This window comes from Salarias fasciatus, chromosome 23 (genome assembly GCF_902148845.1).
Source record: "Salarias fasciatus chromosome 23, fSalaFa1.1, whole genome shotgun sequence".
Lineage (NCBI taxonomy): Eukaryota > Metazoa > Chordata > Actinopteri > Blenniiformes > Blenniidae > Salarias > Salarias fasciatus.
The window spans coordinates 11678790-11704880 of NC_043766.1; the positions used below are offsets into that span (position 1 = coordinate 11678790).

At 39.1% G+C, this 26091-nt stretch overlaps 1 protein-coding gene across 2 annotated transcripts in view; it reads right to left on the minus strand.

Moving 5' to 3' along the window:
- lepr (leptin receptor) overlaps nucleotides 1-25916 on the minus strand; it is a 36123-nt gene extending 10207 nt beyond the window's left edge. The window contains exons 1-10 of one of the 2 annotated variants that reach the window (XM_030082420.1): nucleotides 25763-25916; nucleotides 12538-12593; nucleotides 11184-11236; nucleotides 9729-9956; nucleotides 7617-7746; nucleotides 6790-6974; nucleotides 3090-3238; nucleotides 2474-2615; nucleotides 531-691; nucleotides 341-440 (exon numbers count right to left, since the gene is read on the minus strand). In XM_030082420.1, the coding sequence (XP_029938280.1) occupies nucleotides 341-440; nucleotides 531-691; nucleotides 2474-2615; nucleotides 3090-3238; nucleotides 6790-6974; nucleotides 7617-7746; nucleotides 9729-9956; nucleotides 11184-11236; nucleotides 12538-12551 (1162 nt within the window). In that variant the 5' untranslated portion in view covers nucleotides 12552-12593; nucleotides 25763-25916. Of the gene's footprint in view, nucleotides 1-340; nucleotides 441-530; nucleotides 692-2473; nucleotides 2616-3089; nucleotides 3239-6789; nucleotides 6975-7616; nucleotides 7747-9728; nucleotides 9957-11183; nucleotides 11237-12537; nucleotides 12594-16182; nucleotides 16321-25762 lie in introns of those variants that run through there. The other variant, XM_030082421.1, reaches the window with a different exon arrangement.
- Between the last annotated feature and the right edge of the window lie 175 nt (nucleotides 25917-26091).

Below are 26091 nucleotides of genomic sequence, written 5' to 3' on the forward strand. Positions count from 1 at the left end.
TTTAATGCAAGACTTTCACAGTGTTTTTAGTGTTTCAAGACTAGTGACTTCCAATGTCCATCTAACTTTCATAACTGTTTTTTACATGTTGTATTGTGTCTCCATCGTTGTTTTTTTTAACCATAATATCACTTGAAGAACCAAACTGGTGGTCTGAGGCTATGAAATGGAATTCCCTCGAATGAAAATCAGTGGCGCAGATTTTAGAACATTTAATCAACTCATCATAATTTGCTCTTGTCATATAAATACTAGGGTTTTGAGGATATAGCTAAATATTTAAAAAATAAATAAATGGGTGAAACTCATTCTTGCAATTTTTGCTTTAAGAAAGAATCACCTTCTATGTAGATCTGACTGTAAGGAATGGAAAACTCCTGCGTGCACCTCAGCAGGTGGTACATCCGATGCTCTGACGGATGCACGGTGATCTGACTGACCTGGTTTGAACAAAAGAAAAAAAAAATCTTTTACATTCTCTAAGAGCACAAAGACAAAGTTTCAGACCAGTAAAGAAACAGTTTTCTTACCCGCTGGCTGACTGTCTGGTACTGACTGCGAGGGATAAGCTGCCCTAAGTTGAGCATCCACATGGCTGTGCTGGCACTGATGCTGCGGTCGTTGAACACGCAGTACACTGTCACATTCTCCCCCGGTCGCACAACAACTTTCTCAGGAATGTAGCTCACCACTGCACACACCAAACATCAGATTATGAAAAAAAAGGGTCACAATGAATGAACTCAAAACTCAGATAAATTGATTTCGTAGTAATAAAGGTAACGAAAACAAAAACTGTCCAGCAGAAGAAACACTTCATTAATTCACCCACAATTTCCTAATTATAAAACACAAAAAATACAAAACATATATCAGAAAACACAAAACATAAAGGCTTTTGTCTGAAGCTGAAGCGAAAAGATGAGGATTGTTATCTGACAGCTTCTTATGATGCATCGAACCAAAACATCTGTTCTGTCAGCAAAGACAATAAAGTGAAAATGACTCATCAGCAAATCACAAAAGAAACTTTCATGAATACTGGATAGATCTGCATGATATTTGAAGTGTATACCAACAAAATTATAATTGTAATCACAATTCTATCATAATTCATCATTCTAATATAGCATTTTACCTAAACATTTACACAGGAATGGCTTTTTAAAATGTTTCTTGCAGCTCATAACGTTTACTACTCAAAGGTGCAGACCTTCGACTCTCACAACACACAAACACAAAGCCAGTGCTGCTCGAGGATTTTTTGAGGACGAAAAATTCAATATTCCACACAGCTTCTGAAATCTTCATCTGTTTATGCAACAGCCAGAAAGTATGAATGGAGACATACTGAACACAATACATGGCTTCTGGAGGGCTGCAGTCTTGTGCTTGTCCAATTGTCCTCTTACTCCAAAACATCAAATTTAATGAATGAGTCATCCTGAAGTGAAGCAGAGCCTGACAACAAATCACTTATGACCATCAAGCAGGTGAAAGACTGTATCCCTCCAGGTCCAGTAGTAACTAAGTAGATGCAGGAATGCTTAGGGCCACTGTGAACGTGCAGTTGGTGTCCGACCTTGGGAGAAGACCTCTGATTCAGGGATTACTGACACTAGCTGTATTGAAATGAGTTCCGCTTTAATGGTTCGGGCTAATGAGATGGTTTCCTTATTAATAGTTTTGCACCAGTGTAAATAGACATAAAATGTAATCAGGACCAACAGGTCACCTGACTCACATGGCTATAAATTATCATCTTTAAAGCTTCTGAGATAAAATGAGGGATGGAACTGCCATCATTAAGCCTAATTTAAAATACTGGGTGCAAATAGGTGTTGCATAATTTTCAAACATCCACTGGACACAAGGGATACTGAAAGCAACAAAATGACAAATTTCTACCAGTTTTTGTGGGTTTTGTTTTGTTGTAAATAAAGAAGGTGTGAAATCAACCAACATTCTTATAAATTGTCACTGCAAACTATTAAACTTTTAGTTCTGGTCACATTAAAGACATCTGTAATGTCGGTGTGTATTATTAAAGCCAACACAGTCTTTCTTTGAAGAACCAGTGTGGGTCTGCACATAATTAAACCCCATGTTCAATCCTCGAGCCTCCTCCCTTTCCCCCCTTTCCCTGTCCCTTAGTCCCCTGCGTAGGAGGGTAGAAGTACGGTGGGTTTTACATAAGGCGATGCCTTTTCAGCTGCAACAATACTGCAGCATGTCCAAAGATGACATTTAAAAGAAGAAGACGAAGAAGAAGAAGAAGAAGAAGAAGAAGAAGAAGAAGAAGAAGAAGAAGAAGAAGAAGAAGAAGAAGAAGAAGAAGAAGAAGGAGAAGAAGAAGAAAAGAAGTGCAACTTAAACTTAACTTAATAAAAGTTTAGGAACTTGTAACATTTTCAAGATAAACATTTTATGGGATTAATAATATAACCTTACTGATGGGGTAAGTGTTTCTTACTGTTCAGGCAGATGTGGTGAGCTTCGCTCCACTCGCTCCACAGTGGAGGCTCCTTCAGGCTGGAGCATCGAACCTGGACCGTGTAGTTCAGTGTGGCCTTCAGATCCAGAGACAGCCTGGGCTCTCCGGAAGCAGAAACCATCTGCAGAGACAAGGAGGGTGAACACATGAATCGGCACAGGAGATGAATGACTGAAGCTCATCATCATAACACAACTGCAGCTGGACCGTTATGATAAAATTTGCCTTTAACAACAACAGGGCTCTGTCATTTTCTGTTTATCTTTGTCATATTGCTTACTTTATATTTTTAATCATGACTTCACACAACATGAATTAGAGGAGTCTGTATTTTCCTTTCTGTCCAAAAGCAAAAAACACATATTATGGAAATATTTTGCTCTAACGCAGTGTTCACAGCCAAAAAAGCACATTACATGACAAGTATTATGCATCAATCAGAACTTTCAAGACAAATATTCTGTCTGATCATCAGATAATTTATCTGCATGTACTAAGCCCTATTAATTATTGGTAAATAAATATTGGTTCTTCCATTGCATGGCGTCTGATCAATACATAATACACGTACAGTATCTACCAGGTCAGAGCTTACCTGCCAGGCTGGGTCAGTAGCGTTGGAGGAGTACCGGACCTCATACCTCAATGGGCTGTTATCAGAGTCTGAAGGGTCGTCCCACTGTAAGATCAGGTCTCCTTCAATCGTCTGAATATGGGACAGATTGACGGGGGGATTCGGTTTCACTGTGAAGAGAGAAAAAAAAGGCCGGACAGATCATTGTACCTTGTGCTGCACTGTAGCTGTTTCACTATACGTCTGACAAATTACTCATAATGATAACACCACTTTGATCCTGCTTTAATGCCACTTTGCATGGAAGAGGGCACTTAATCCCCTCTGCAACAGAGAACTATGAGGTAATTACATTTTACCCATAGCTCATTAACTCATGGATATTTCATTGACGCCTGCTGCTTACTTTCGGTCAGTACTTAAAACTTGTCACTGATATAATATGAAATAACAGCATCACTCTTCAGCCAATGATTTGTTGCAATGAAACTTGCTTTCATATAGGGATAGTTTATGATATTATTATTAAGATTATATGTGGCACAATTATAAATTAAACACAAATCTATCAACAACCTCGAATAGAGAGCTCAAAAGAAAAACAACAAGCCTGTAATTTAACATGGCAGCCTGGCACAAATGTCATGATCTCTCACTTGTTTTAGGCCTCAGCAGCACCAAAATGTCAAATGCATTTGGTTAATACGTCTTTAATGTCGAGTGCACTGGTATTAATTTTAATATTTGGTGGAAATCTGAGTTGTGGATCCAGACTCATGTCTACTGTCAGCGAAGGCGTAGCAGCTACAATAACAAAGGTGCAGCTGTTCATCATTTAATCATGATTCATGAATGAAGAGATAACTGACAGACATAAAACCGCAAACATGCCTCGAAGGAGTGGAGAAATTAAACAGTCTGATGATTAACAGTCCAACTATTTATTTTTCAGACTGTTCAGACATTGGAAACAAGAGAGGTTGAGCGACTCACTTTTACACTTATGCAAGTATTTTGACCATGCTATCATTTTATGCATATTTACAAACTCCAAGCTGTATAAACGTGAACATATTTTGAATTTAAACATGCAAAGAGATTTATATTTGAGCTGTAATGATGACAGGTGAAATCAACATCCTGTATCAGGTGTTCATAATTATGCAGCTTCCCTTATTTTGACAATATTGCGCGGAACAAAAAGATCCAACAGACTTGAAAACTGTGTTGGCAACAGAAATGTTCATAGAGATCCAGTCCAATTTAGACACAAGGAAATGTGCAGCAAATGAACTTGACTGAGCTTTTCCGCAACGAGATGACCTTCAACTAAAAAGTGTTTCCAGAAGACTCTTCTATGCTTTATCTCATGGATCAGTGTCCTGCACTGTGCGCACAGCCAGTAAATGATTTAAAGGTAAAGTCCTGAGTCCTGTTTGGGGCTCCAAACCCCTTTAATCCACCAGTCCCAACCCGACAGATCAGATTACACTGTCCACTGACTGTTGCTTTTTACAAGGCAAACAAAGCCTGCAATGAGTTGATTCAGCATGACTTTTCACCCATCAAACAGTAAACACACACACATACACCCACGCTACGTGATGCAGCTTAAATTTAACCCACAGTCTCCATGGTTACGTTACACATCGTCCAAGAAATCTTAGAATCCAAGAAAACAACACTATTAAGTACTGTGGTCATAAGTCTTTCCACACTTTCCAAATAAAAATAAAAAAAATAAAAAAAAGTGAGACAGACAAAACACAGACAAAACATTCTTTCCATTCACCCATCAGGTGCAAAATCTTTAGTGCTTCACTTTCCATTTGGATGTTTGAAAAATATAATGAAAAGATACCGATGATGAGAGCAACTTTTAGAAGATAAAGGTTATTCAAGGAGCGTGACCACAAAGCCTGACGGGGTCATAAAGCTGAGACTGTTAACATGAAAGCTATGAGCAACAGAGCGTGAGCACTTCTGCTGTTTCCGCTCTGCTCCAGCTGGTTTGACACAAGAGGTCAAGTTGGACAAACTGAGCATGGAAAATCCTCCATCGCTCGAGAAATCACACGGAAACACCTGCTGTGTATTCAACACTTTGAGGGGACATTAAATGAATTCTCTCTGAATTCACTCTCATCTATTCACTCATAGATTTACTCTGTTAGGAGCAGACTGTAAATCATTCATTTAAACGTGGTACACGGTGCATAAAGGCATCGCAAGGCGTTCCAGCTGGAAGGGAAAACTGTTATTGACTGACAAGTTTCACGTGCAGATGTTTTAGAAAGACAAGCATGAGTTTACTGGACAGTAAGTTGTGGGTGTTAACAGATGATGATATGGACTTTCTTTCCCTTGACACAACAACGATCAATTAATCCCATATTGATCGCTGTAATCCAGGTGCATTTCCTTTGCCTCTACACACTCAGGTCCTGCTGATGTAATTCTACCTTACCGTCTGTCCAACCATTACATTAATATTGAACCACATGTATCTACATATGGTGCTTTTTTTTTTTCTCGCGTTACTCTATGAACATTAAAAGATGTCTTCATCAAACAGCTGTAAAAACCCACACAGACATGCATGCACATGCACACGCACATCTGCATGTGCACGTGCACGCAAGTACACATGAACCAGCTACTTGCACTGTTTTTTTTGTTTTTTTGGAGCCACTGGCAGCTTTAGTAACAGTTTTTTCTCCTTATCTGTCAGTGTTCATTCACCTTAAGGATCATTGTGAGCAAGGAAAATGTTTTTGCTTCAAACACTGAGAAGTTCTGCTTCATTTTCATGCAAGGCTGCGCATGTATTCTTCAGACCTTAAAGAATAAAACATGAATGCTGCTGGGAACTTACTCCCTTGAACACTTAATGCAATGCACTAAAGTGAGTGTGGTAAAAATGGTTGAAATATTCGTCCTTAATCTTAAATGTCAAACATTCAGTCAGAAACTGGCTACATATTGGTCTTGACTGAGGCGACTCACAGTAAATGGCTTAAAAATTGTACGCTGACACTGCTTGAAACATTGGGAGATGTTTTTACCATTTCTTTCCAGAAAGGCACAGGATGCCTCTTCAATATCAGCAGCACATCTCATGAAGCAACATTATAATGGCAACAAGTGGTTATAAAGCACAAGTTATTATTCAGCCGGTTCTATCTTCATATGCAAAATGAGACAGATTGCAAAACTTAAAAATAATAATAGTAATAATAATAATAATAATAAGAAGAAGAAGAAGAAGAAGAAGAAGAAGAAGAAGAAGAAGAAGAAGAAGAAGAAGAAGAAGAAGAAGAAGAAGAAGAAGAATGTTTTATGTCCCATTTGGTTTCATTTATTAAAATATTTCAGTGCAACTCAGCAGATATAAAGTACACAGGGGCTTTTTTTGGGTGATTTTTTTAGGGTGTTTGGTGTAAAAGTGAGTTGTGAAGTATAAACAGGTGTTGTGCACCACTTTTTGGCGACTGTTTCCCATTAAAAGCTGCACTGACTGTACTTCACAGGATGTGTTCTGTTTGCCATTTGTGGTTTCAACAGAACTTGGAAAATCAATCTAACTTTGTGGGTTAAGTTTTAATATGGGAAGCATTTAGCTGAAAAGCATGCATTTTTGGATTTAAAATACTGGAAAGCAAAGTGTTTCCGTTACGAAAAGCAGTTTATAAACAAATATTAACAAAGAACCATCTCTTACCAGGAAATGCCGGGACTCGGAGCAGAACTGGTGGAGCTGCAGCGTCAGCGATGCTGACTGTCACCACTGTGACCAAACTTTTGGTGTGATTGAGAGAGACTGAGCACAGGAAGGAGTTCTTCACTTCACAGACAACAAGATTATCAGACGCAAGATCACTTCCCTCTGTGGCGCCTTTGTGGGACCTGGAAACAAATGAAAATAACTTTAAAAAATGTTTTATGAATAAAGAAAAATCATTTTTGATGCTGAATATAAAACAGAAACAAAGAGTTTCAACTAATTCAGAATGCTGTAAATGTCCTTGCAAAAACTGTATTTTTTGCATATTTATTCATAAAAATAAAGTGGTTTTCCTTTATTGAGGCGAAACTTCTTCACACAGAATAAAGTGCATATTTACTTTCTTAAATCATTTTTAACTTTATTAGCAGGAATGATAATACTTCAAGGCTTTTTCAAAGTAGAAAAGTAAATTTACCAAAGATTTCCTCATATGTCAGACATGATCAAAAGCACAGTGTAGTCAAATCTTATCTGCCTTTACAGTAGTGGCAATGCACAGCATGCAAGAAGCATGACGTCTTTCTTCATCAGATGGTTTAAAATCAGTGTTTGCCTGTTTAATGAGGCCATAATAACTTCTCAAAGCCCCTGGAGTATCACCCCGCTTTCTCTTCTGATCAGAGTCAATATACATGCTCAACCCCCCAGTGAGTAGTTCAGAAAGATTAGAACACTTCAGCACAGTGACTCACTCACATACAAACATGCACGTTATGGAAAACACACAGGGAACAAGTACAGCCGAGCAGCTTCACACTCACATCAGCCGCTGCAGTCTGATCACCGCGAGCCCAGCCCACGGCGTGCTGGACGGATGGCCGCGAGACCCAAAGTCACATGTTAAATTTCCCCAGTTTTCATCAACGCTGCACCGAATGTCCAAACAGGTGCCTGACAAGACATTGCATTTGCATATTAGTGTGCTGTGAACTACCAATGAGTACTTCTGAGAAATGGGCTGAGTGCATTGTTCTCAGAGCTGAATGTTTCATGCCTGTAAACCCTTCCTTCCCACCGCCCGTTTACTGGTACTTTCCCTGTTTGAATCCATGTGCTTCTTAAGTTGTGGAAATTGCAGCCAGTCTTATTTTTTTATTGAGCTCTCCTCTGATACAGTAGGTGATACTGAGTGAAACATCAGCTGGAATACAGGGCGACTTTTCTATTTGACAAACCTCTTTGTTATGTTTGTCTCTTCCACACATTGATTAACTTTCTCAGCTATGCTGCTGTAGGTTAAGATGGTAGATCTTATTCAGTGAACTGAGACTTTCTCTGCTCTGTGTACATTATTAATGTTAGCATTACATATCATTAACTTTTTCTGCCTGTCTCTCGCTCTCCTTTTTAATGGCCTCTTCATATGTATTCTATAGTGCCTTGGTGTTACTTTGATCATGACTCAGACTTTAAAACACAAATTTAATATTGAGCATTTCTGCTTTATTGTTGTCCATCTTTTAAAAAACAGATACAATAAAAAGGCTAATTTACAACAAATTTGCAACAAGTAGAATGTATGAAAACCTTTTTTCTGAGTTTAGTAAATATTGCATCGCTCCAAAATGAGCTCCGCTCTATTCAAAACTACTGACCTGCACAAGCTTGTGTGCCGGCTAAAACGGTTCATGAAAAAAACGCTAGCCTGCTATAGTTTGTTTTTATTTGTTTCTATAAAAGCACTATTTGAGTTTTCTTCATTCTCCTAACTTTCAGCCCTCACATCTCTTTGGCGGATAATTTTACAGCAACAAAAGATGCAAATCAAATGAGCAAAACAGACAAAATGACTGTGTGAATTTAAGTCTTGTGAGATTCTGTGGATCCTGTTTTTTGTGCACTGAGAGCTAAGTCCCTGAGTCACACTGACATGAGCCCTTGTAAACGACCTGGGAGGCACAGTGTGCACCTTTAACTGTTCTGGCATAAATCTGGGAGTCCTCACGTGTTGCAGCGCCTGATTGATCAAAAGGAGCAAACAAACCTTCCTCACTTATATCACCTCGTCCGATTCTTCTCCTCCAGAGACACTAACAGGGAGCTATTTCATGGTTATTACCCTCTTCAACTGGCTCATATTTGCTGTTTAATCTAAATAGCTCCATTAATTTTCACCATTTGAAATTGTATATGCAGTGGGTTGGATTTTGCTGTGCGGATTGGTGAAAGGGCGAGGGAGCTTTGACAGTCACAGCAGTGCAGTCACATGGTCCTCTGCCCCCACAGGAGGCTGGGGGAGGATGCAGGACGAAAAGTCATTAAAGGGTAATGAGCCTGTCAGCCTGATCTTTGAGGTCATCTCTATCAGTGACGACAAGTAACGCTGCTGCAGGCACGGCTATAAGGCGGCATCCGCATCAAGCTGCGAATCCACAGATGCACAGAATTCATTGAAATGTCTCCACGGGAAGAAAAAGCTTAAAACTATCAGTTGCAATATTCATCATAGGACCAATAGGACCGGACAAAATCACTCTGGAGAAACAGCCTAAGGGCACCTTCCAATGGTTTCTTCTGTGACAGTTGCACCTGTTACAGTGAGCATATGAACATGATATGGTCATTTCTAATTAGCAACCTTAAACCAAATATGTGCGAAATGTTTGCAGGTAAAGGGGAATCTTTGTTGTCATAATTAATTTGGTAAAAATGAAGAAATGTTGGAATTATGCTGGAAAAAGTTCCCGGGTGCTCTCATTGTGAGGCCAACCCAACAAAACAAGCGCAACCACAGACATTTTAATTCAATACTTTTCAAGAAGAGCTACAATCTGCATAGATTTTTGACAACTAATCTTGACTGGCTGATCACTTTCTTTCTGTGGGACACAGAAGAGAATCTCATTATGAGAGACAGATGTTTTGAATCATACCGCCAGATGTGTCATGAGGACTGGAGTCATCTACGGAGCTCCTGAAGTAACAGTGCCGACGGCGCTGGAGCTGCAATTCAGACTCGTTTCTCCCCGGCGAGTCTTTGCCGCCTCCTTCTACACTGCTGTGGGCTGCAGGTGAGTCACAGCACAGTTCATCCTGCCACGGGAGATCAAGGGCACCTGGGCCAGGAGATGCTCCATTCTCAGGCTCCAAACACTGAGCACCTGCGTGCAGAGGTGCAGGAAAGGAAAGTGAAATTAAGCACAGACAGGAAAAGAGACAGACTGCAGACAGATGTTTTACATTTCTGATGTTTTGCCAACCGCTCTCTAGTCTAGTTATTTTATTCCAACTCCAGCATCAACCAGACATCTTCACCCAGACAACTGCTGCTCACTGGGTTGTTTCTCTCTCTCTCTCTCTCTCTCTTATTTTATTTTATTTCCATCCTCTGTTATCCTGGCAGGTCAAAGAATCCAGAAGTGCTCGTCTGTCTGACATGGTACAATCGGAGTTGAATGTTGCTGAGTGTAATAAATCTCTAAGAAAATCTATCTTAGAAAATCCAGATTTAATTAAGTCATATTATTAAATGTCCTTGTAACCACAGAGAGTTCCAATGATGCAAACTATTATGTAAAATACCCAAAGTTTAGCACTCATAATTTTGCAGAAATTAAAATGTAACTAATTCTCAAGGTTCACTCTAAAAAGTACATTTTCACTATTTTTCCACTTAAGTTACGATTAAAGAAATTAAGATTTGTAGGAAATCATCATCTGTTTAAAAGGAGGTGAAGGTATCAAGAATGAAACATTGTCAAAGAGAAAATGGGAAATGAAAACTGTAAGAAATCACTTCACAGATTTTAAATAAATTAAAAAAAAAAAAAAAAGACCAAAGACTAGATCTGATATAGATTCTAAGGAAGTTCTTATGTTCAGTTTGGAATAGATAAAAAGGATAATAGCCTTTTCAGAAACATCTCAAGCTGGACCAATGCAGACTCACACTACTCTACAGTGTATTCTCACTCTTAAATATAATGAGCAAAATTACAGATATTATCACACATGGACAAAATGTCTAATGGTGTAAATGGCTAAATGACATCTCCTGTTATTTCTGCATATTTCTTAGTTCCTGGAAGACAGGCACATTTATTCCCGAATAACCAAAACCTTTGAGAACAAACCGTCATAAAATCTACTTTAGATAAGACTCCAGTCTGATGAGGACTGGAATGAACCAAGCGTACAACAACGTAAACTTTAAACGTGACATGTAAGGGACAAACATTCGTCTTCGTGCCAATATTATGAAATGATCTGTTCTAATACAGACTGATCAGTTGTCTCGATAGTCTCTACCGAACATGAGAACAGCACCGGTCACTTAAAGGAGAAAAGAGGCTCAGCAAGGAAACAAATTGTCAAGCTGGGAAACTCACCATTAGACACCAGAAAAACATGAATCAGGACCGATAACATCACAGAGCGAATCCTGAGGAGAGACAAATAAGAGGATAATCAGCGTCCTACTGGTAAGAAGCGAAAACAGGAGAAAAGCACGATAAAAACAGAAATCAAAGTGAGAGGTGAATTGAAGACAGGAACACAAACAGAAACAATAAAGTCTGTTTGCTGTGAGAATACAATAGAAAGCAAAAAACCTTGATGTGACATTTTCATAAATATGTTATATTATCGATAGAGAAATCTGTTTTCACTCATTTACAGCTTGAAAATGACAAAATGAAAATGCATGTTAGGAAACTAGAGAGCGAGGCGTGTGTGACGCTGCAATCAGTCTGGTACCGTTGAAGGGCAGCTTTCTAACAGTCGATCGGCTCAGTGGAAGAACTTGACGGACTCCTCTCCTCGTGCACTGACTCATCCGACACACTCACCGTGTTGCATCACACAACACTGGTCAGCAGTTTGCATTATCACAGGCTCCTCATGCAGCGCTACAGTGCCGAGGGGGGCTGTGGCTTCATTTACTCATACGCCCGCCCTGCTCACAGTCGCCACACAAGCTGTGGTCTCAGATATACCACCACCGTCATGCAAAACGAGAATGAGAACCTTACGCATGTGTCATGCAAACTGGGGAATTTCTGAGATGGTAATAAGACAAAAAAAAACCCAATGTTGAATAGTGTATTTACTGTAAGTTGTCTGTTCATGTACAGAGCATTATGACAACTTTTGACTTGAACTTTTAAAAAATTTTATGTTTTAGGAGGTTTTTTTTCTTTCCATTGAAATGCATTTCCCTAAAATTCAAATTGTTTTCGACCTAGATGAATTGGCCAAAAACCCACAGAAAACATCCTTTAGTTCAATTCGTGCTCAACAGGTAAACACACAACCAAACAGATCAGAGTGAGAGAAGTGCCCAGAAATAAAGACTTCCAGTTGAATGAGCTGTCCTTTTATGAAGAGCTGTTAAAACATGCTTGAAACTGAAGCAGAATAGATCGACAGGGTTCAATACAGAGCACAAAGATAAGAAAACCGGAACAGTTCAGGGCTTCAACACAGTGTGAAAGGGTTAAAAAATGCTCTTATTTGCACCCTTTTAAATTTTACTGACTGGTTTACACCGAACGTGACTCCGGCAGCTCCAGCAGGTTCAGTAACTACCCTTTAATCGCTTAATGCTAATCATAACCTTATAAGTCTAAGATCCATATTTTCACATTCAGAATAGACAATGAGTGGAGTGAGATGAAATCACAGAGCCTCAATTCTTCAGAACACTATTTAACAAAAGAATCATCAATATAATGGAGTACTTACATTGTTGTGGTCATAACCTGAGCATGGTCTAGCTGGGCTTTGACGGGCAAATCTGACTGTAGAGAGAGAAAATAAGCAATGTTAATTTAAGGAGGCATGGCATCCCGTGGTGATGATACCCAAACATGCAGAACGATCTGACAGGTCCATTTTGACTGAATTTACACTGAAGTTGATTGTAGGAACTGAAATCAATGTGGAAATAAATCATAATGCTTGGCAAAGCTTGAACCAAAGAGACTGTAAACGCTATGTAAGACCAGTACCGAACAACAACAAAGGATTTCTTGGCTAAACTCTATTTGAGAAGCAGAAATTCCATCAACAGTAACCCCCCCAACACTCACTTTCTCTGATAAAACATTCCAGAGCTACTTTTTATTCATGGAAAAAAAGCGAATGCGTCACGATGTTCGTCATCTGATTCAGATATCTTCTTGGTAGAGGTCATCGATACGTCTTTAGCTCATTTTCCAAACTTTTAGCCTAGAGTTGAATAAGAAGAGCAGCCAACAGCTGAATTCACTCGTCCTCTGTACTTCAGCCAAATTAGAGTCACATGGAGCTGGACCCAATCCCAGCTGACAAAAAGGAAGAAAACATTGTTTACTCAGGTAGAGATGTAGATAAAGAGAGAGCATTTAAAAATACTAAACATTTGGTATAAAAACCTTTTAAAATGTACATTTTCTTCTGATTCTGTACAGAGGAAGCAGATGAAATCCTGACAAGAAGAAAGGTGTGAATGGTTCAGGTCTCTGTTTGTCCACTTTTTCTATGTCTTTCATTGAAACCTAATCTAATTAACTGGTCCTCAGCTTTGTTTTTATTGATCCTGATTTGATCATTGATCTTTCCACTTGTTGCTTTGGTGCTAAGCAAGAGCACTGAGGAGACAAATTAACACAGCAATCACATCTTTTAATTCATTGATATTCTACACCGACGCAAGCAGCTGTGAAAAACAGCACTGTGAGCAAACACCAGGAATTGTGTGTTCACGATGTAAAAGGGCAATCTTTTGCAGATTCATCTAAAAATAGGCACAACTAACTTGTTCATGAGAGTCTGTGCAAGGTGTGTGTGTGTTTGTGTTTGTTTGTGTTTGTGTCTGTGTGTGGGCGATGCAACGAAAAAAAACTGTGAGATGCAAAACAAACCACAACAAGACGTTCCTAAATAATTAATCCTAATATGCCAGACTATGAGGAGCAGCACCTGGTGTGTTTAAAGGCCTCTGCTCTTAAGCAAACAATAGATATGGCATCAACCTCAGGTGCCGATGACTAACTGTGAAAACATCTGCGCAAACATGTCTCGAAGTTTGTTGTTTCCATTTACTTATCGACGCTGGCAAAGTCTCAGTACCAATAACAGATCTTTAAGTAGCTGGTTACAGCATTATATAGCTATACATTATTGACTATAAACTGAAAATGTCAACTTATTTCTAAAGGTATTGACTTTGTGTTGGTATTTGGATCTTTAATGGCCAAGACCCTCTTGAAAAGCATACATTCAGTGATATAATTTTAACATTTAAGCTTATAATGAATCTGACTTGATCATTACAATAATCAATCACCAATATATTCGTATCTGATTAGTTTTAGATGGGTTAATTTAGGAGTGAAATGTGGAGGAATGTATGATATGTTGCATTGACAGGTAAGGCTCATTTGCATGCCGGGCGGAAAAGATAAACAGGCTGAATCTTGTATTTGCAGTGAAACATATAAAAAAAGGTGCAACAGAGTTGTACGTAACAGATAAAATCCTATTAGAGGAAAGTATTTTTTAGAAATTGATGTGTGTGTGTGTGTATATATAACTGGTGACGAATTTTCAGAAAGAGTTACTGAGAAATGATATGTATGAGAAAATATGTGCTTTTATTGTTTTCTAATCCATAAATGCAACACCTGATTAAAAGCATACATCCTCACACTGATCCAATCATCATGATAAAATGTAACACAGACGTCACAAAATCCTCACTGATTTGCCACACTTCCCACACAGGTTTAATCCAGTCGGAGTTCAATTGGAGAGTTGTCACAGTCAAAATCTCCACCAAATGTGTGTGTGTGTGTGTGTGTGTGTGTGTGTGTGTGTGTGTGTGTGTGTGTGTGTGTGTGTGTGTGTGTGTGTGTGTGTTTCTCCACTATATGGTTGTTTTGAACATGCCATGCCACCATAATAATTGGATTACTGCAGTTTCACAACATAATGATAATTTTACAGAAGCTTCTCAACCTATTCAGCCACTGGCACCTAGCTGGGTCTTAAATGACCATTTTCATTAATTAAGCCTTCAGCATTCAGTTAGAGAAAACAACATATAATCAAATAATCAGTCAGCACATTGTCCAGGTAAATGAGGTCAAAATTACAAATCTATTGGCTCTAAAAATGTGATGAATTGCTGAAACACACTAAATCAAATGTCATTTTGTTTATGTATTTTGGTAAGAACAGCTTGCTGTTATTTTGTGAACATGCTGATGCCAACCCTTTCCAAAACAGTTATTTATTTCAGAAAAAAGACAAATTGACTGGCATTGTCAAGAGTTTTGTTTTTAAGTACATTTTCCTCTTGTGAGTTTTTTTCTGAAACGTAACAAAGTGATCAACATTTTTCTTCAAATCCCCCTGACCTTTCTCAGGTCAAACATCTAAACAGTTAGACAATAAATTAACTCAGATTTATCAATAATGAAAATGTGCATCAATTCAAATCCTGAAAAACATCTTAACTTGGATGTGAGATGTACCGTGACAATAAATAAAACATAATGTGGAACCTGTGAGAGGAGGCAACGTTCTCAGGTAGCTTAATATTTGACCAGAAACAAACAGCTGGCATACAGACTTCACTGATCACAGGTATTATGTTTGTATGACAGAGCAGGGATGCACTGAGTGTTGCTGATCCTCAGTTGCTCACACACGTGCAGACACACCAGCTCTCTCAATAACAACCAATGGATGCTCATTCAAACTCTGCACACTCCTGCTTTCTCATGTTTTCTGGAAGCACTTAGGCTGAATAAAGACAGTCATCTCAAACTTTTTTTTTTTTTCCACTTGCAAGAGAGACCAGGCCCCTTGGCCCCTGGTCCCACAGAGACTCCACCTTGCCAAGTATTCATCCAGGAGGTGAGTCACTGGAGCTGCTGGTCTGAAGCGCGCTGGGGCTTGTTTCTCATGTTTCCCACCACTCCACCATCAGCAGCACCACACTTATGATGAGAGACTCTTTCATTCAAGTAAATACGAACAACTCACACAAATGTTCCTCTTTGTATGAAAAAAAAAAAACCTCATGACAGTGCTGACAACTTTTTAATTAAAAAGTAACTAAAATGTTAAACCAGCTTGCGAAAAAAAGGAACATTTTGAGGTTAAGAAGTGACAATAATACAAAAAAAAAAAAAATCAAAAAGGTGTCATAATTCAGAAATGAATAGAAAGTTAAACAAAAAAACACATCCTGGCGTTTGAAATCCTTCAAGCTGTCAGCGCTACAGGAGTGTGAAAGTCATGCTGCACGATACAATAGGTCTGAAATGAGCTCAAGGAGAGACTCGAGTAAGAACAACAAAGGTTTAAATGAAAATCGGTAGGAATTAACGCGACTCTTACATCGATGCTGATGGAGCGATGGAGCTTCCAGGTTTCCCTTCAGCGCACATTCATTCAGGTGCGTTTATTCCAATCTGAAGATCCGCTCCGCTCAGATCACTGAGGACTTCCCGCTAAGAAACCTTTCCTCCCTCTGCCTCTCTCTCTCTCTCTCTCTCTCTCTCTCTCTCTCTCTCTCTCTCTCTCTCTCTCTCTCTCTCTCTTCTCTCTCTCTCTCTCTCTCTCTCTCTCTCTCTCTCTCTCTCTCTCTCTCTCGGAGTACAGGAGCGACTGATCTGATGATCTGAAGGAGGGAGAGACAAGAACGCCCAGCCTGCCGTGATGCGTTCAGGACGCCTCTGGAAATCACATGCTTTGTAGTTGAATGTTGTTAGGACCATGTGGTTTTATTTTATTTTATTTTTGTATTTTTTCTGGTACACATTGCCACTGACTTGAACCCATTTTCTTGGACGCTTGGTGGCAATGAATCAGTAAAAAAACTGAGTCCCTATTAACATTATGCAAAGGTCTTGTTCTGTATCCAAAAAGGTAATGTGACTGAGGAGGTCAGTGCTAAGAACACTGCCATCCATCCATCCATCCATCCATCCATCCATCTATACTTCTCCTGGACCGCAGGGCACTCAAGCGTCCATAAGCAAGACGCTGAACCCCAGATTGGTCCCCAAGGATGTCAAACATGTTGCATGGTAACTGTCATATTGGTGTGCAGCTGTCAGCAATTTTTCCTCTTGATCTGGGACTGAAGGAAACATTTTTGCAAAAATAAATTTGCTGCAGCTGGACCAAAATTTGGTTTTAGTCCAGTAAATGCTTGTGAACTGCATCTGATAAAGTGACAAATATCTAAAATCACTCAGTTTACATTTGCAGGCATACTCTGAAATGACAGCTTGTCACCATGTGATATAGAGCAGGAATTACACCCACATTCAATTTCTTTTTCCCTTCATTCTGAATCAACATAAAAAGTGACTGTTTCGCTCCTGGAAAAAATGTCTGTACAGATGTAGATTCTGGCTTACTGAATGACCCTTTTCCAACAGTCGGCAAACAATCTGTTTTAATTGGTGGAAAGTGTGTCTGTTTCACCCTAACTTGAAGGGGAGTTTCACAGCAGTGAATGATTTTGTTGTGTTGTATGACACAGTCATGAATGAACCAGCTGGAAAGACAAACATGCTTTTACGAGCTGCCTGCTGTTTATCCACTGCACTTTAACTCTCATAGGGACTGCTTTTCATTGACAAGTCAGTGAACAGACAGCCAGATTGAAGCAGAGGTGTCTGTTTGCATGGGGAAAAAAAACTGTGAGCCAGTCAGTGCCAATCACACTGTTTGCTACTATCATGACGCTAAAGGTGGAGGTTTTCTAACACAGTGTTACATGAAGGTCACAGGTAAACTATGTATTTGTATTTGAACTTAAATTTGAATGAATCAGTGAATACTTAATGACTGGACTATGACTATGAGTATCATCTTCATTAGTTCGGGCAAACCCTTCATATATCCAGTGCAGCACATTACATCAAGTATACTGCACAGAGAGAGAGAGTGTGTGTTTGTGTGTGCCAGAGCAAGACCATTTCTGCAGTCATTTCCAAAGTTTGTGACGTAGAAAGGATGCGTCATTGTCTTCTTGCATGGATTTGCTTGTGCGAAGGGGAGGGGGGGGACCAATTCATTTGCAAATGAATTTTCCTGATCTACGTCATGATCGAAGCACATCACTACACTTTCACGGCTCACTGATCTTTATTGAGATGGATTCTTCTCATTATTTTCAGGAGCCTGCGGGTGTGCTGCCAGCGCATGGGGTGACTCCTGGAAGCTGGAAGCGTCTCAAGCAGCAAGTCCAGAATCCCCTCACACAGTCTGTGATTAACCCAAAAATGACCAAATATTAACTGCTGTCATGTTAATTTAATCCTTTTTTCCAACAAGCTAAAGAATGCCATTGTTGACAACATTATTTAAATGAGAGGTGATTAATCCAGTATTTCCCTTCACCAAGACACCTGATTGCTATTGTATTTTAATATTGTGGTTCTGTAGCCAGTAGAGAGTGAAAACATGCATTACTCTGTACCTATCCAAACACAACATCTCCAGTATGCATGGAAAACTGGCTTTAAAATGCACTTTCTGCAGACATGACTCAAAGTACTCAGGAATCTCCTAAATTCACCTATACAGACCGTTGCAAGCTCAGATTGGACATATTCATTGATACATGAACATTTATAAATACAAACTCGGAGAAGCTGCTAATGATGTTATTCTTGTATACTGTCATCGCCAAAGCACCTCCGTATTTCCTTTTATTCTCACCACAGGGAACGTTTTTCCATTCTTTCACATTAGCCAGGAGAGACGGGTGGGTTTCTCAAAACAGTATGAAATTAGGTCAGACTGTGAGGTCAGCCATGATTGTCGGGGTGTATACAGTGAGAACAGAGTGCTGCAGCGGCAGCCTCACCTACAGCGTGCATTCAATATGAAGGGGTGACTTCATCCGCTCCGCTCACATCATCCCACCCTGACGTCACCCTCTCACTACATACTCCCCAGAAAAAAGATCAGCAGCTGATCATGAGATCGTTAAACATGAACAACCTCAGCATTTAATAAATGTGTTTAATCCTCCTTGGTGTATAAAAGCCCTTCGGTGTTATTCTCTGCTTTACTTTAACTTGTGTTTTCTTGCCTTTGAGATAATCATTATATATTTATTTTCTTATACAAATCTGTTAAAAAGAATTTAGCATTCATAATTCACTCATTCATTAATAATGTAATATGTATTTAAAACCGTGAGCGCTGCAAAAGCACAATATTTAAATATTCTTTTTCACAAAAAGATAGTGCCTGAATGGGATTTTCAGTCGTGATTGGTTGATGGGATGACTTAATCTCAGGGCAGCACAGCTGATGAGTCAAACCTTTAACACTTCAATCAATATCATGAGCTGCGTGTTTCTAACAAACACCGCCCGTCCCCCGTGTGTCAGTGATTCAGGCGGGGATGCCGCTTATGAATAATGCAGCTCAGAATAGAGACCCTGGGAGGGGGATTACATACCAAGAGGATGATGTCATACTTCAGACTGAGATGATGTCATCTCTTCATTTTCAGTCCACCCTGGATCCTCATGATCTCACATGGGGACGAAATGGATCTTCTCCTCATAGTAATTAAAGTAATTTTACAAGCAAATTGGCGAGAATACATCAAATAAATGTATTTTAAAATCCAGATTTAGCGAAATCTCATGATGGGCGTTTACTCAAGTAATTATCTGGAAACTGACAATCTCACACTGCATATGCCAAAAAGTCATTTTTTTGGTAGGATATCAGACAATATGTAATTTCATGTCAAAATAAAGTTCTCAGTGTCAATTGGGATTCTTCTAGGAATCATATATATCACAATTGTGGTTTTGCACTGTTGGTGTTTAATCATTTTGATTTGTCATGATATATATTTATAATTGTATTTAAAATAGGCATCTGAATAAAACCATTAGTTTTGCTTTCCTGTGCTTTTTGCAGTGACTTCTCAAGAAAACACACAAGAAAGAAGACATGGTGGGATTTGCACACAAATTGTAATTTGTCTATAATGGGTACTGAACAAATTTACGAAGGAAACAGGAGTTTAGTGAAATAGTAAACTTAAGATAACAGGATAAAGAAGATGCTAATGGTCAGCCAGATAAATAACCAAAGATAGACAGACAGGAGCGCTGGTCCATTTCACACAGGGGAAAAAAAAGCAGAGGAAATGCACAATTGTCTTAAATATACTGACAGAACCCGTATCAAAGGTGTTCTCGGGCCTGACGGTGTCTCAGAAACAAGGTTTTTTTTTTCATTTTTAGCTCATTTTCCAATGTTTAGACTTCATGAAAGAAGCCAGTGAGAGGAAAAGGTCAACGTATGCAGTGCAAATGGAACAAAACTGTCTGTACACTTTTTAGTTTGACCCTGAATAGAGCCTTTGAGCAAATGTGAAGTTAAATGAAACCTTTTGAACATTCATGTCTGCCTGTGCTTGATATAGCAGAAGCAGCTGATGGAAAAGATAAAACACATAATTGGTTAAACCATATGTCCACTTTTACCTCAGACATATGTCCTCCTTTTTTTGGCAGGGAGGGGGGGTCAATTTCCTAAAGTAACAAGACTGACATCAGCGTCTCCTATAAAGATTTAGTGTTACGGCATTGCTTGAGTGAATATGAGTCAGAGTTCTAATTTTCTCAAGTGTATTTAATCAAACTATTGAAAATAGAGGGCCGTGGTTTACTTTAACATTCCTATCAGACAGTCAACACAAAGCATGCCAGAACAACACAATAGCAATACAGGAATGAGATAGATAATGTGACAGCTGATGATAAATTAACAGAAATACAGAACTACTGAGTAATAAGAACTTAATAACTTTGCTATTTTTAGAAATAAAGTCCTGGCAAACAATGCCTATAAACAAACAGCTTAAAAATACCCCTCTTTTCCTTGAAATAGTGAATAATAGAAAACTTCAGGGAAAGATTGGCTCCTCAGCAAAATATGCATGTGCAGATAAGAAAGTTAGAGGACTGAAGTAGAAAAATTAAGAATATACTGCCTCTCATTTTCTTTCTCTTTAATATTTATATTTTTACATTAGCTTAAATAAAACAAACAGCTGACCTCTGTTTTTCTTTTTTTCACAAGAATCCAAACATGGAAATATAGCCTTATTTATCTTATTGATTTAACTGACATTTGAAGATATTATCTCTGTTTTTGCTCAAGATAAATGTATTTGTGAGCAGTGGGCTACCTCTCTTTCTTCTTTTCACATAAGCATGTTGTGAGCCATTTTTTAATTTATGTCACAGACAATTTTGACTTCAAACAGAAAAGAACAGCTTTAAATGAATGAATGGTTTTAAAAGTTACTTTGTCGTCTTTGTGCATGTTTGGATATTCTGACAATATCTCCAAGTAGGGTTTCCTCTTTTTGGGTTTTCACAATAAGGTCACCCTGATTATTTTGCATTTCAGTTTGACACTGGCCATTAATCAGAACTCCTGATGCTGGTACCAGGGAAGATCCTCTGTGATGGTGTATTAGAAAGCCATCTTCCATATCTGTCAGATGAGGTTGACTTTAGTGACCTTTGACCTTCAGTTTGAGAAAAGATGGCAGACAATAGAAGAATCACAAGAGAAAATAAATGCATGGGTATTGCCATTTGACACTGTGCCCTTCACTTCAGCCATCATAATTTTGTAAAAACAAAATAAAAAATGATTGCTTTGAGGTTAGTGACACAAGTTTGTAGCTGGAAAGTTGCCATTAAAAGGCAGAAATAGTCAAGTCCCCCACCCGTACAGTTGCTATACTCCATCTGGAGGGGTTGAATGAAAAGAGCAAGCTTACATATTACTGTTTACACTGGTAAATGAAGTGATGGACTTTGTTTGTTTGTTTGTTTGTTTGTTTGTTTCTTTCTTTCTTTCTTTCTTTCTTTCTTTCTTTCTTTCTTTCTTTCTTTCTTTCTTTCTTTCTTTCATTAAAATACAGATTCCTGATAACTGAAGGTCAGTGCATCCAGTTTATGCATTTTACACACCAACACAAACTGTGGCCCTATTTCATTCATTATTCAATTTCCAAATCTGATATCTTTGAAAGTGCTTCAATGTGTCACACCTGAGTTACAGCTGCATCTGATCATGTGAACACAGCAGAAAACTCCAATCCAACCAGAACTGTGTGTGTGTGTGTGTGTGTGTGTGTGTGTGTGTGTGTGTGTGTGTGTGTGTGTGTGTGTGTGAAAGCATGACTGCATAGCCTCACAGGAGTTAAAAAGACATTTGCTACTGTTAGATTTAATAGGTTTGATAAAGACTCTTCTCGGCATCTGGCACAAGCACCAGCCTGAGCACATAGAACCGTGTTTTGGGGATTTCTGGGGTGCAAGAAGTGAATAAGTCACATTAGCACCAGATGTGAGTGAGTAACATCTGGTTGAGACTTTGGCAAGGCTTTAAGAGGGAGCATTGTTGAGCAGTGGAACTGAGCATCATGGACAAAAGCAATGTGTCTGTCGGATATGATGAGTTCCTGATTTTCAGTTGTGTATGTGTGTGTGTGTGTGTGTGTGTGTGTGTGTGTGTGTGTTTGCGCGTTTCTCTGACTTACAGTCTCTGACAAAATCAGACATCAGTGCAGAGTCTGCCGTGGCTCTCATAATGATTTGTCCACATGAAAGCAGGTGTGTCTCTTTCGTTGCGACAGCTTTGTCATGACAGACAGTCATTCATACGATGGCCTTGTGCAGTCTCTACCTTCTACCACAACTTTGTAGACTGACTAGACTCACACAGCCACACTGTCACTTTTTCCTTTGAGAGACAAGCAAGGTTATAAAGAAGTGTGTTGCTCTTTTTTTTTCCTTCCCGACAAGCAGAGAAGCGTCTGACAAGTAAGAACTGAAGGAAAACAGCTCAAGAGAAAGTGCTGATATCTCAATGCCAAGCATGTGAGTCATCAAATGTCATTATCCTACGCAGAGTGAGACGTCTTCTCCGACACAGCACAGCAAAGCAGGGGTGAAACGAGGGGCTATCATGTCTCAGCAGGATGAACTTAAACTTGTGGTGTTGTGGGTTTATTATTGCTCAAGTTGAGGTTTTCAAAATGATTGGTAAGTTCCTCCTCGCAGCTTTCAAAGAGGTGGTTTTTACAGGCATAAGCAGATTCCAGTCCACCTATTGCTGTAGTTGTATTTTTAAATCATTCACTTGCAGTGATTACTGTCCATTTCAAAACTGTTCAAATTTGGAATTAGAATTCTTTTTTTAAATTCACTTAAATATGCTGCAGTTGAAGGAAAAAAGTCTCACATGTTCCTTGTTTATAAAACTTGTCATACCATGATTTGAACAGGGGCTCAACCAGCAATGTATGTGATTATTTCAGACAAATGTAATAGATGTCCATTTACAGCAGATAAAATTAAAATTTTAGCTCACAGTGGAGTGGCTGGGATGGTTTTTATATGACCTATTATCAAGCTATTCCTCCTTGTGATGTGGATTACCAATCAATGGTTTTCCACACTTCATGCAGTGTAATATGTCGTATGTTTCTTTAACCGATCCACAAGAAGCTTCTACTTGGCTACAGAAAGGTTTTATTGTCACTCACACTGTTCACAGGCTCAATGACTCACCCAAAGCCAAGACAGCAGCAGCAGTTACTCATGGTGTTCATGCAGCTAAACACTGAAAAATGCACATTTTCTAATAAACTAATGCAATGGGTTCATCCACTGCCTGGCCACTTTAGCATTTAACCATCAGTATTTGAGCAATACATGTTTTAGATCACATACATCGCATGCATACAGTTTCTCTTCCGCCAACTCAGGACCTGTATGTAGAAAGTCAGTGAACACAACTCTCCAGCAACACCCATTTATCTGCTGATCTTTACGTCAAGTGTTCACTGAAACAGTTGACATCAGTCGAGCAGGAGGCATCGTGACACTCCTGAACCTGGGATAATGAATCATGAGTCATGCTTGGTGTTGATAAATTATATGATTTTACATATAATGACGTAAACAATAAATTATACTGATGAGACTAGAGACTCGTCACACTGATCCTCATAGGAGAAATCATCGAGTGACTGGGTGACAGAATGGTCAAAGCTAAACTAAGTTCAGGGTGTGGCCTGGGATCAATCAAGTAAATATGACTGAGTGAGAATATCTGTCTTCGTGCACGAAGTCTGCAGGTGTGCATTGAAGTTGAAGGTAAAGAGTAAAGATGGAAACATCCCAGTCTTTTATTTAAATTATGACTTTTCTTCCCTTATCTGAGCATATGCACTAACAGAATTATCATTAATATTACCTTAACACACACGCACAATGTAAAGAAGCTTCTTGAGAGTCATACGGCCATAAATGATCGACACTTGGTGACCAACAGGAGGAAAAATAGACAAGAAGATAAATAAAAGGAATCGACTGAACACTGTATACTGGATCAAAACACAATACAATCACTTGGTTCAGCAATATGAAGGCCTGTATGCTTTAAAGTTATATAAAATACAAGGGTAAATACATGAGGCCTGAGGTGAAGGTTTGGACTAGTTTTATATTAAGGTATGTTTGTTGGCACATTTGTGAGTTAAGTGTGACTACATGTTTGTTTGTTTTTTACTGCAGCCTTATTATTTCTGTTTGCTTAAAACCCACTACTTCCCAGCAGGATTAACGAGACTGATACATTTCTATCTCCACCAATGGCTCAAGGAAGCCAGATCCAAAAATCCAGGGTCAGACGCATCTCACTGAACTAGATCTTATGCAAATTCAACTCTTTGAGTGCAGATTCAGTAAAACATCTGTTTTCACCATCATGAGGACGTCTGTGATCATCATGTCACCTTTTACAGCTTTTGTTGGAAATAAACGTCCTGGTCCAGTTGGCAGGATAATGTTCCTCTCCCAATGAGCTCGGCTGTTAGTGGTGACATAGATTGAAAAACAGGGGTCTTTTTCTCTCTGAGCATAACAGATTGCCGTGTCGATTGAACCCAAGCTGGTCAGTTTTTGCCCCAGGCTCCTCTGTTACCTGTGTGTGATCTTAGCACAGCTTGTCTTTCAGTGAAGCCTCTGATTTCTGCCTTTCGAACATAAGCACTACTTGGCTGCTGGGGAAAATGTTGTTTTGTGGATTACTGATTACTTCATGTCATGATTTTTTTTTTTTAAGAGAAGAAGACTGAAGGCACATACAAGATCAGATAATAAGGGAGTTTCAGCAAAAGATGCATGTCATGAAATTACAATTGCATATATCACGCATGATACACATGATATAATAAATAAGGATCAAATAGGGCTTCTGATTTCAGACATTTTGAGAAATATGACAATTTAAAAAAGAAGAACCTGGATTGGTTTGTAACTATAACGCATGTTTAATTACTTTTCTGAAAGTATTCATGCAGTTTTAGTTCCTGAAGTGAGATCAATAATTGTTTGTTTTGTCATAGACACAACAAGCTGCAAAGATGCCGTCACTTACCCAGATAGTATCCCACAAATTGTCCCCGGCAAGTTATGCATTGTCATGGACTGTTTCACAGGATAACGCATTTTAAAGTAGCACATTACTGTACAACCGTAAGTTACGCATCAGGTGCTTGATGCTATCATAACATTAGTTACTACTGAAACTGAAGCTAAGAAACTCTAGAGGTGGAGAAAGACTGATGAGAGATGAAGCCCAAGACATCTGACATACCGTCTAAACAAATTGTGACAATCAGTGAATGGAAACTGAGAGAACTGAGGGAAAGTGCTGCACTTAAGCAACTAAATGGGGAGAAATGAAAGACAGACGTCAAGCCCACAGGCCCCAAACACCTAAACACACACAGGTACAATCAGGTGACTCAGTCTTTACTGCAGGTGCAAGAAGGTGCTTTGTTCTGGATGCCATTCATTTTTTTTCTTAGCATAGCCTACCTGTAATAACAAATATCACTCACCAGCTGATTGACAGCAGCTCACTTCCAGAACAGCAACGTGAAGAATAAAGAGTCCTTTAGCTCATCTCTGGAAGACTTGTCTTGGGAGAGTGTGAAGTTAGATTTCAAAGTACAGACAGAGGGCTTTATGTGGAGCAGTGTGTCTCTGGGCATGAGCAGCTATTCCTGTAACACCGTGTCAGAATACACACCAGCTATTCACCGCAGGACACCCCGGCCAAGGTGCCCATGCGTATGTTTGCAGTAAACTGTGTATCAACAGAGCAAATGTGGGTAGCACGGAGATCAGTTTTTGGAGAAAAGCCATGTTTGTTTTTTGTGTACATGCA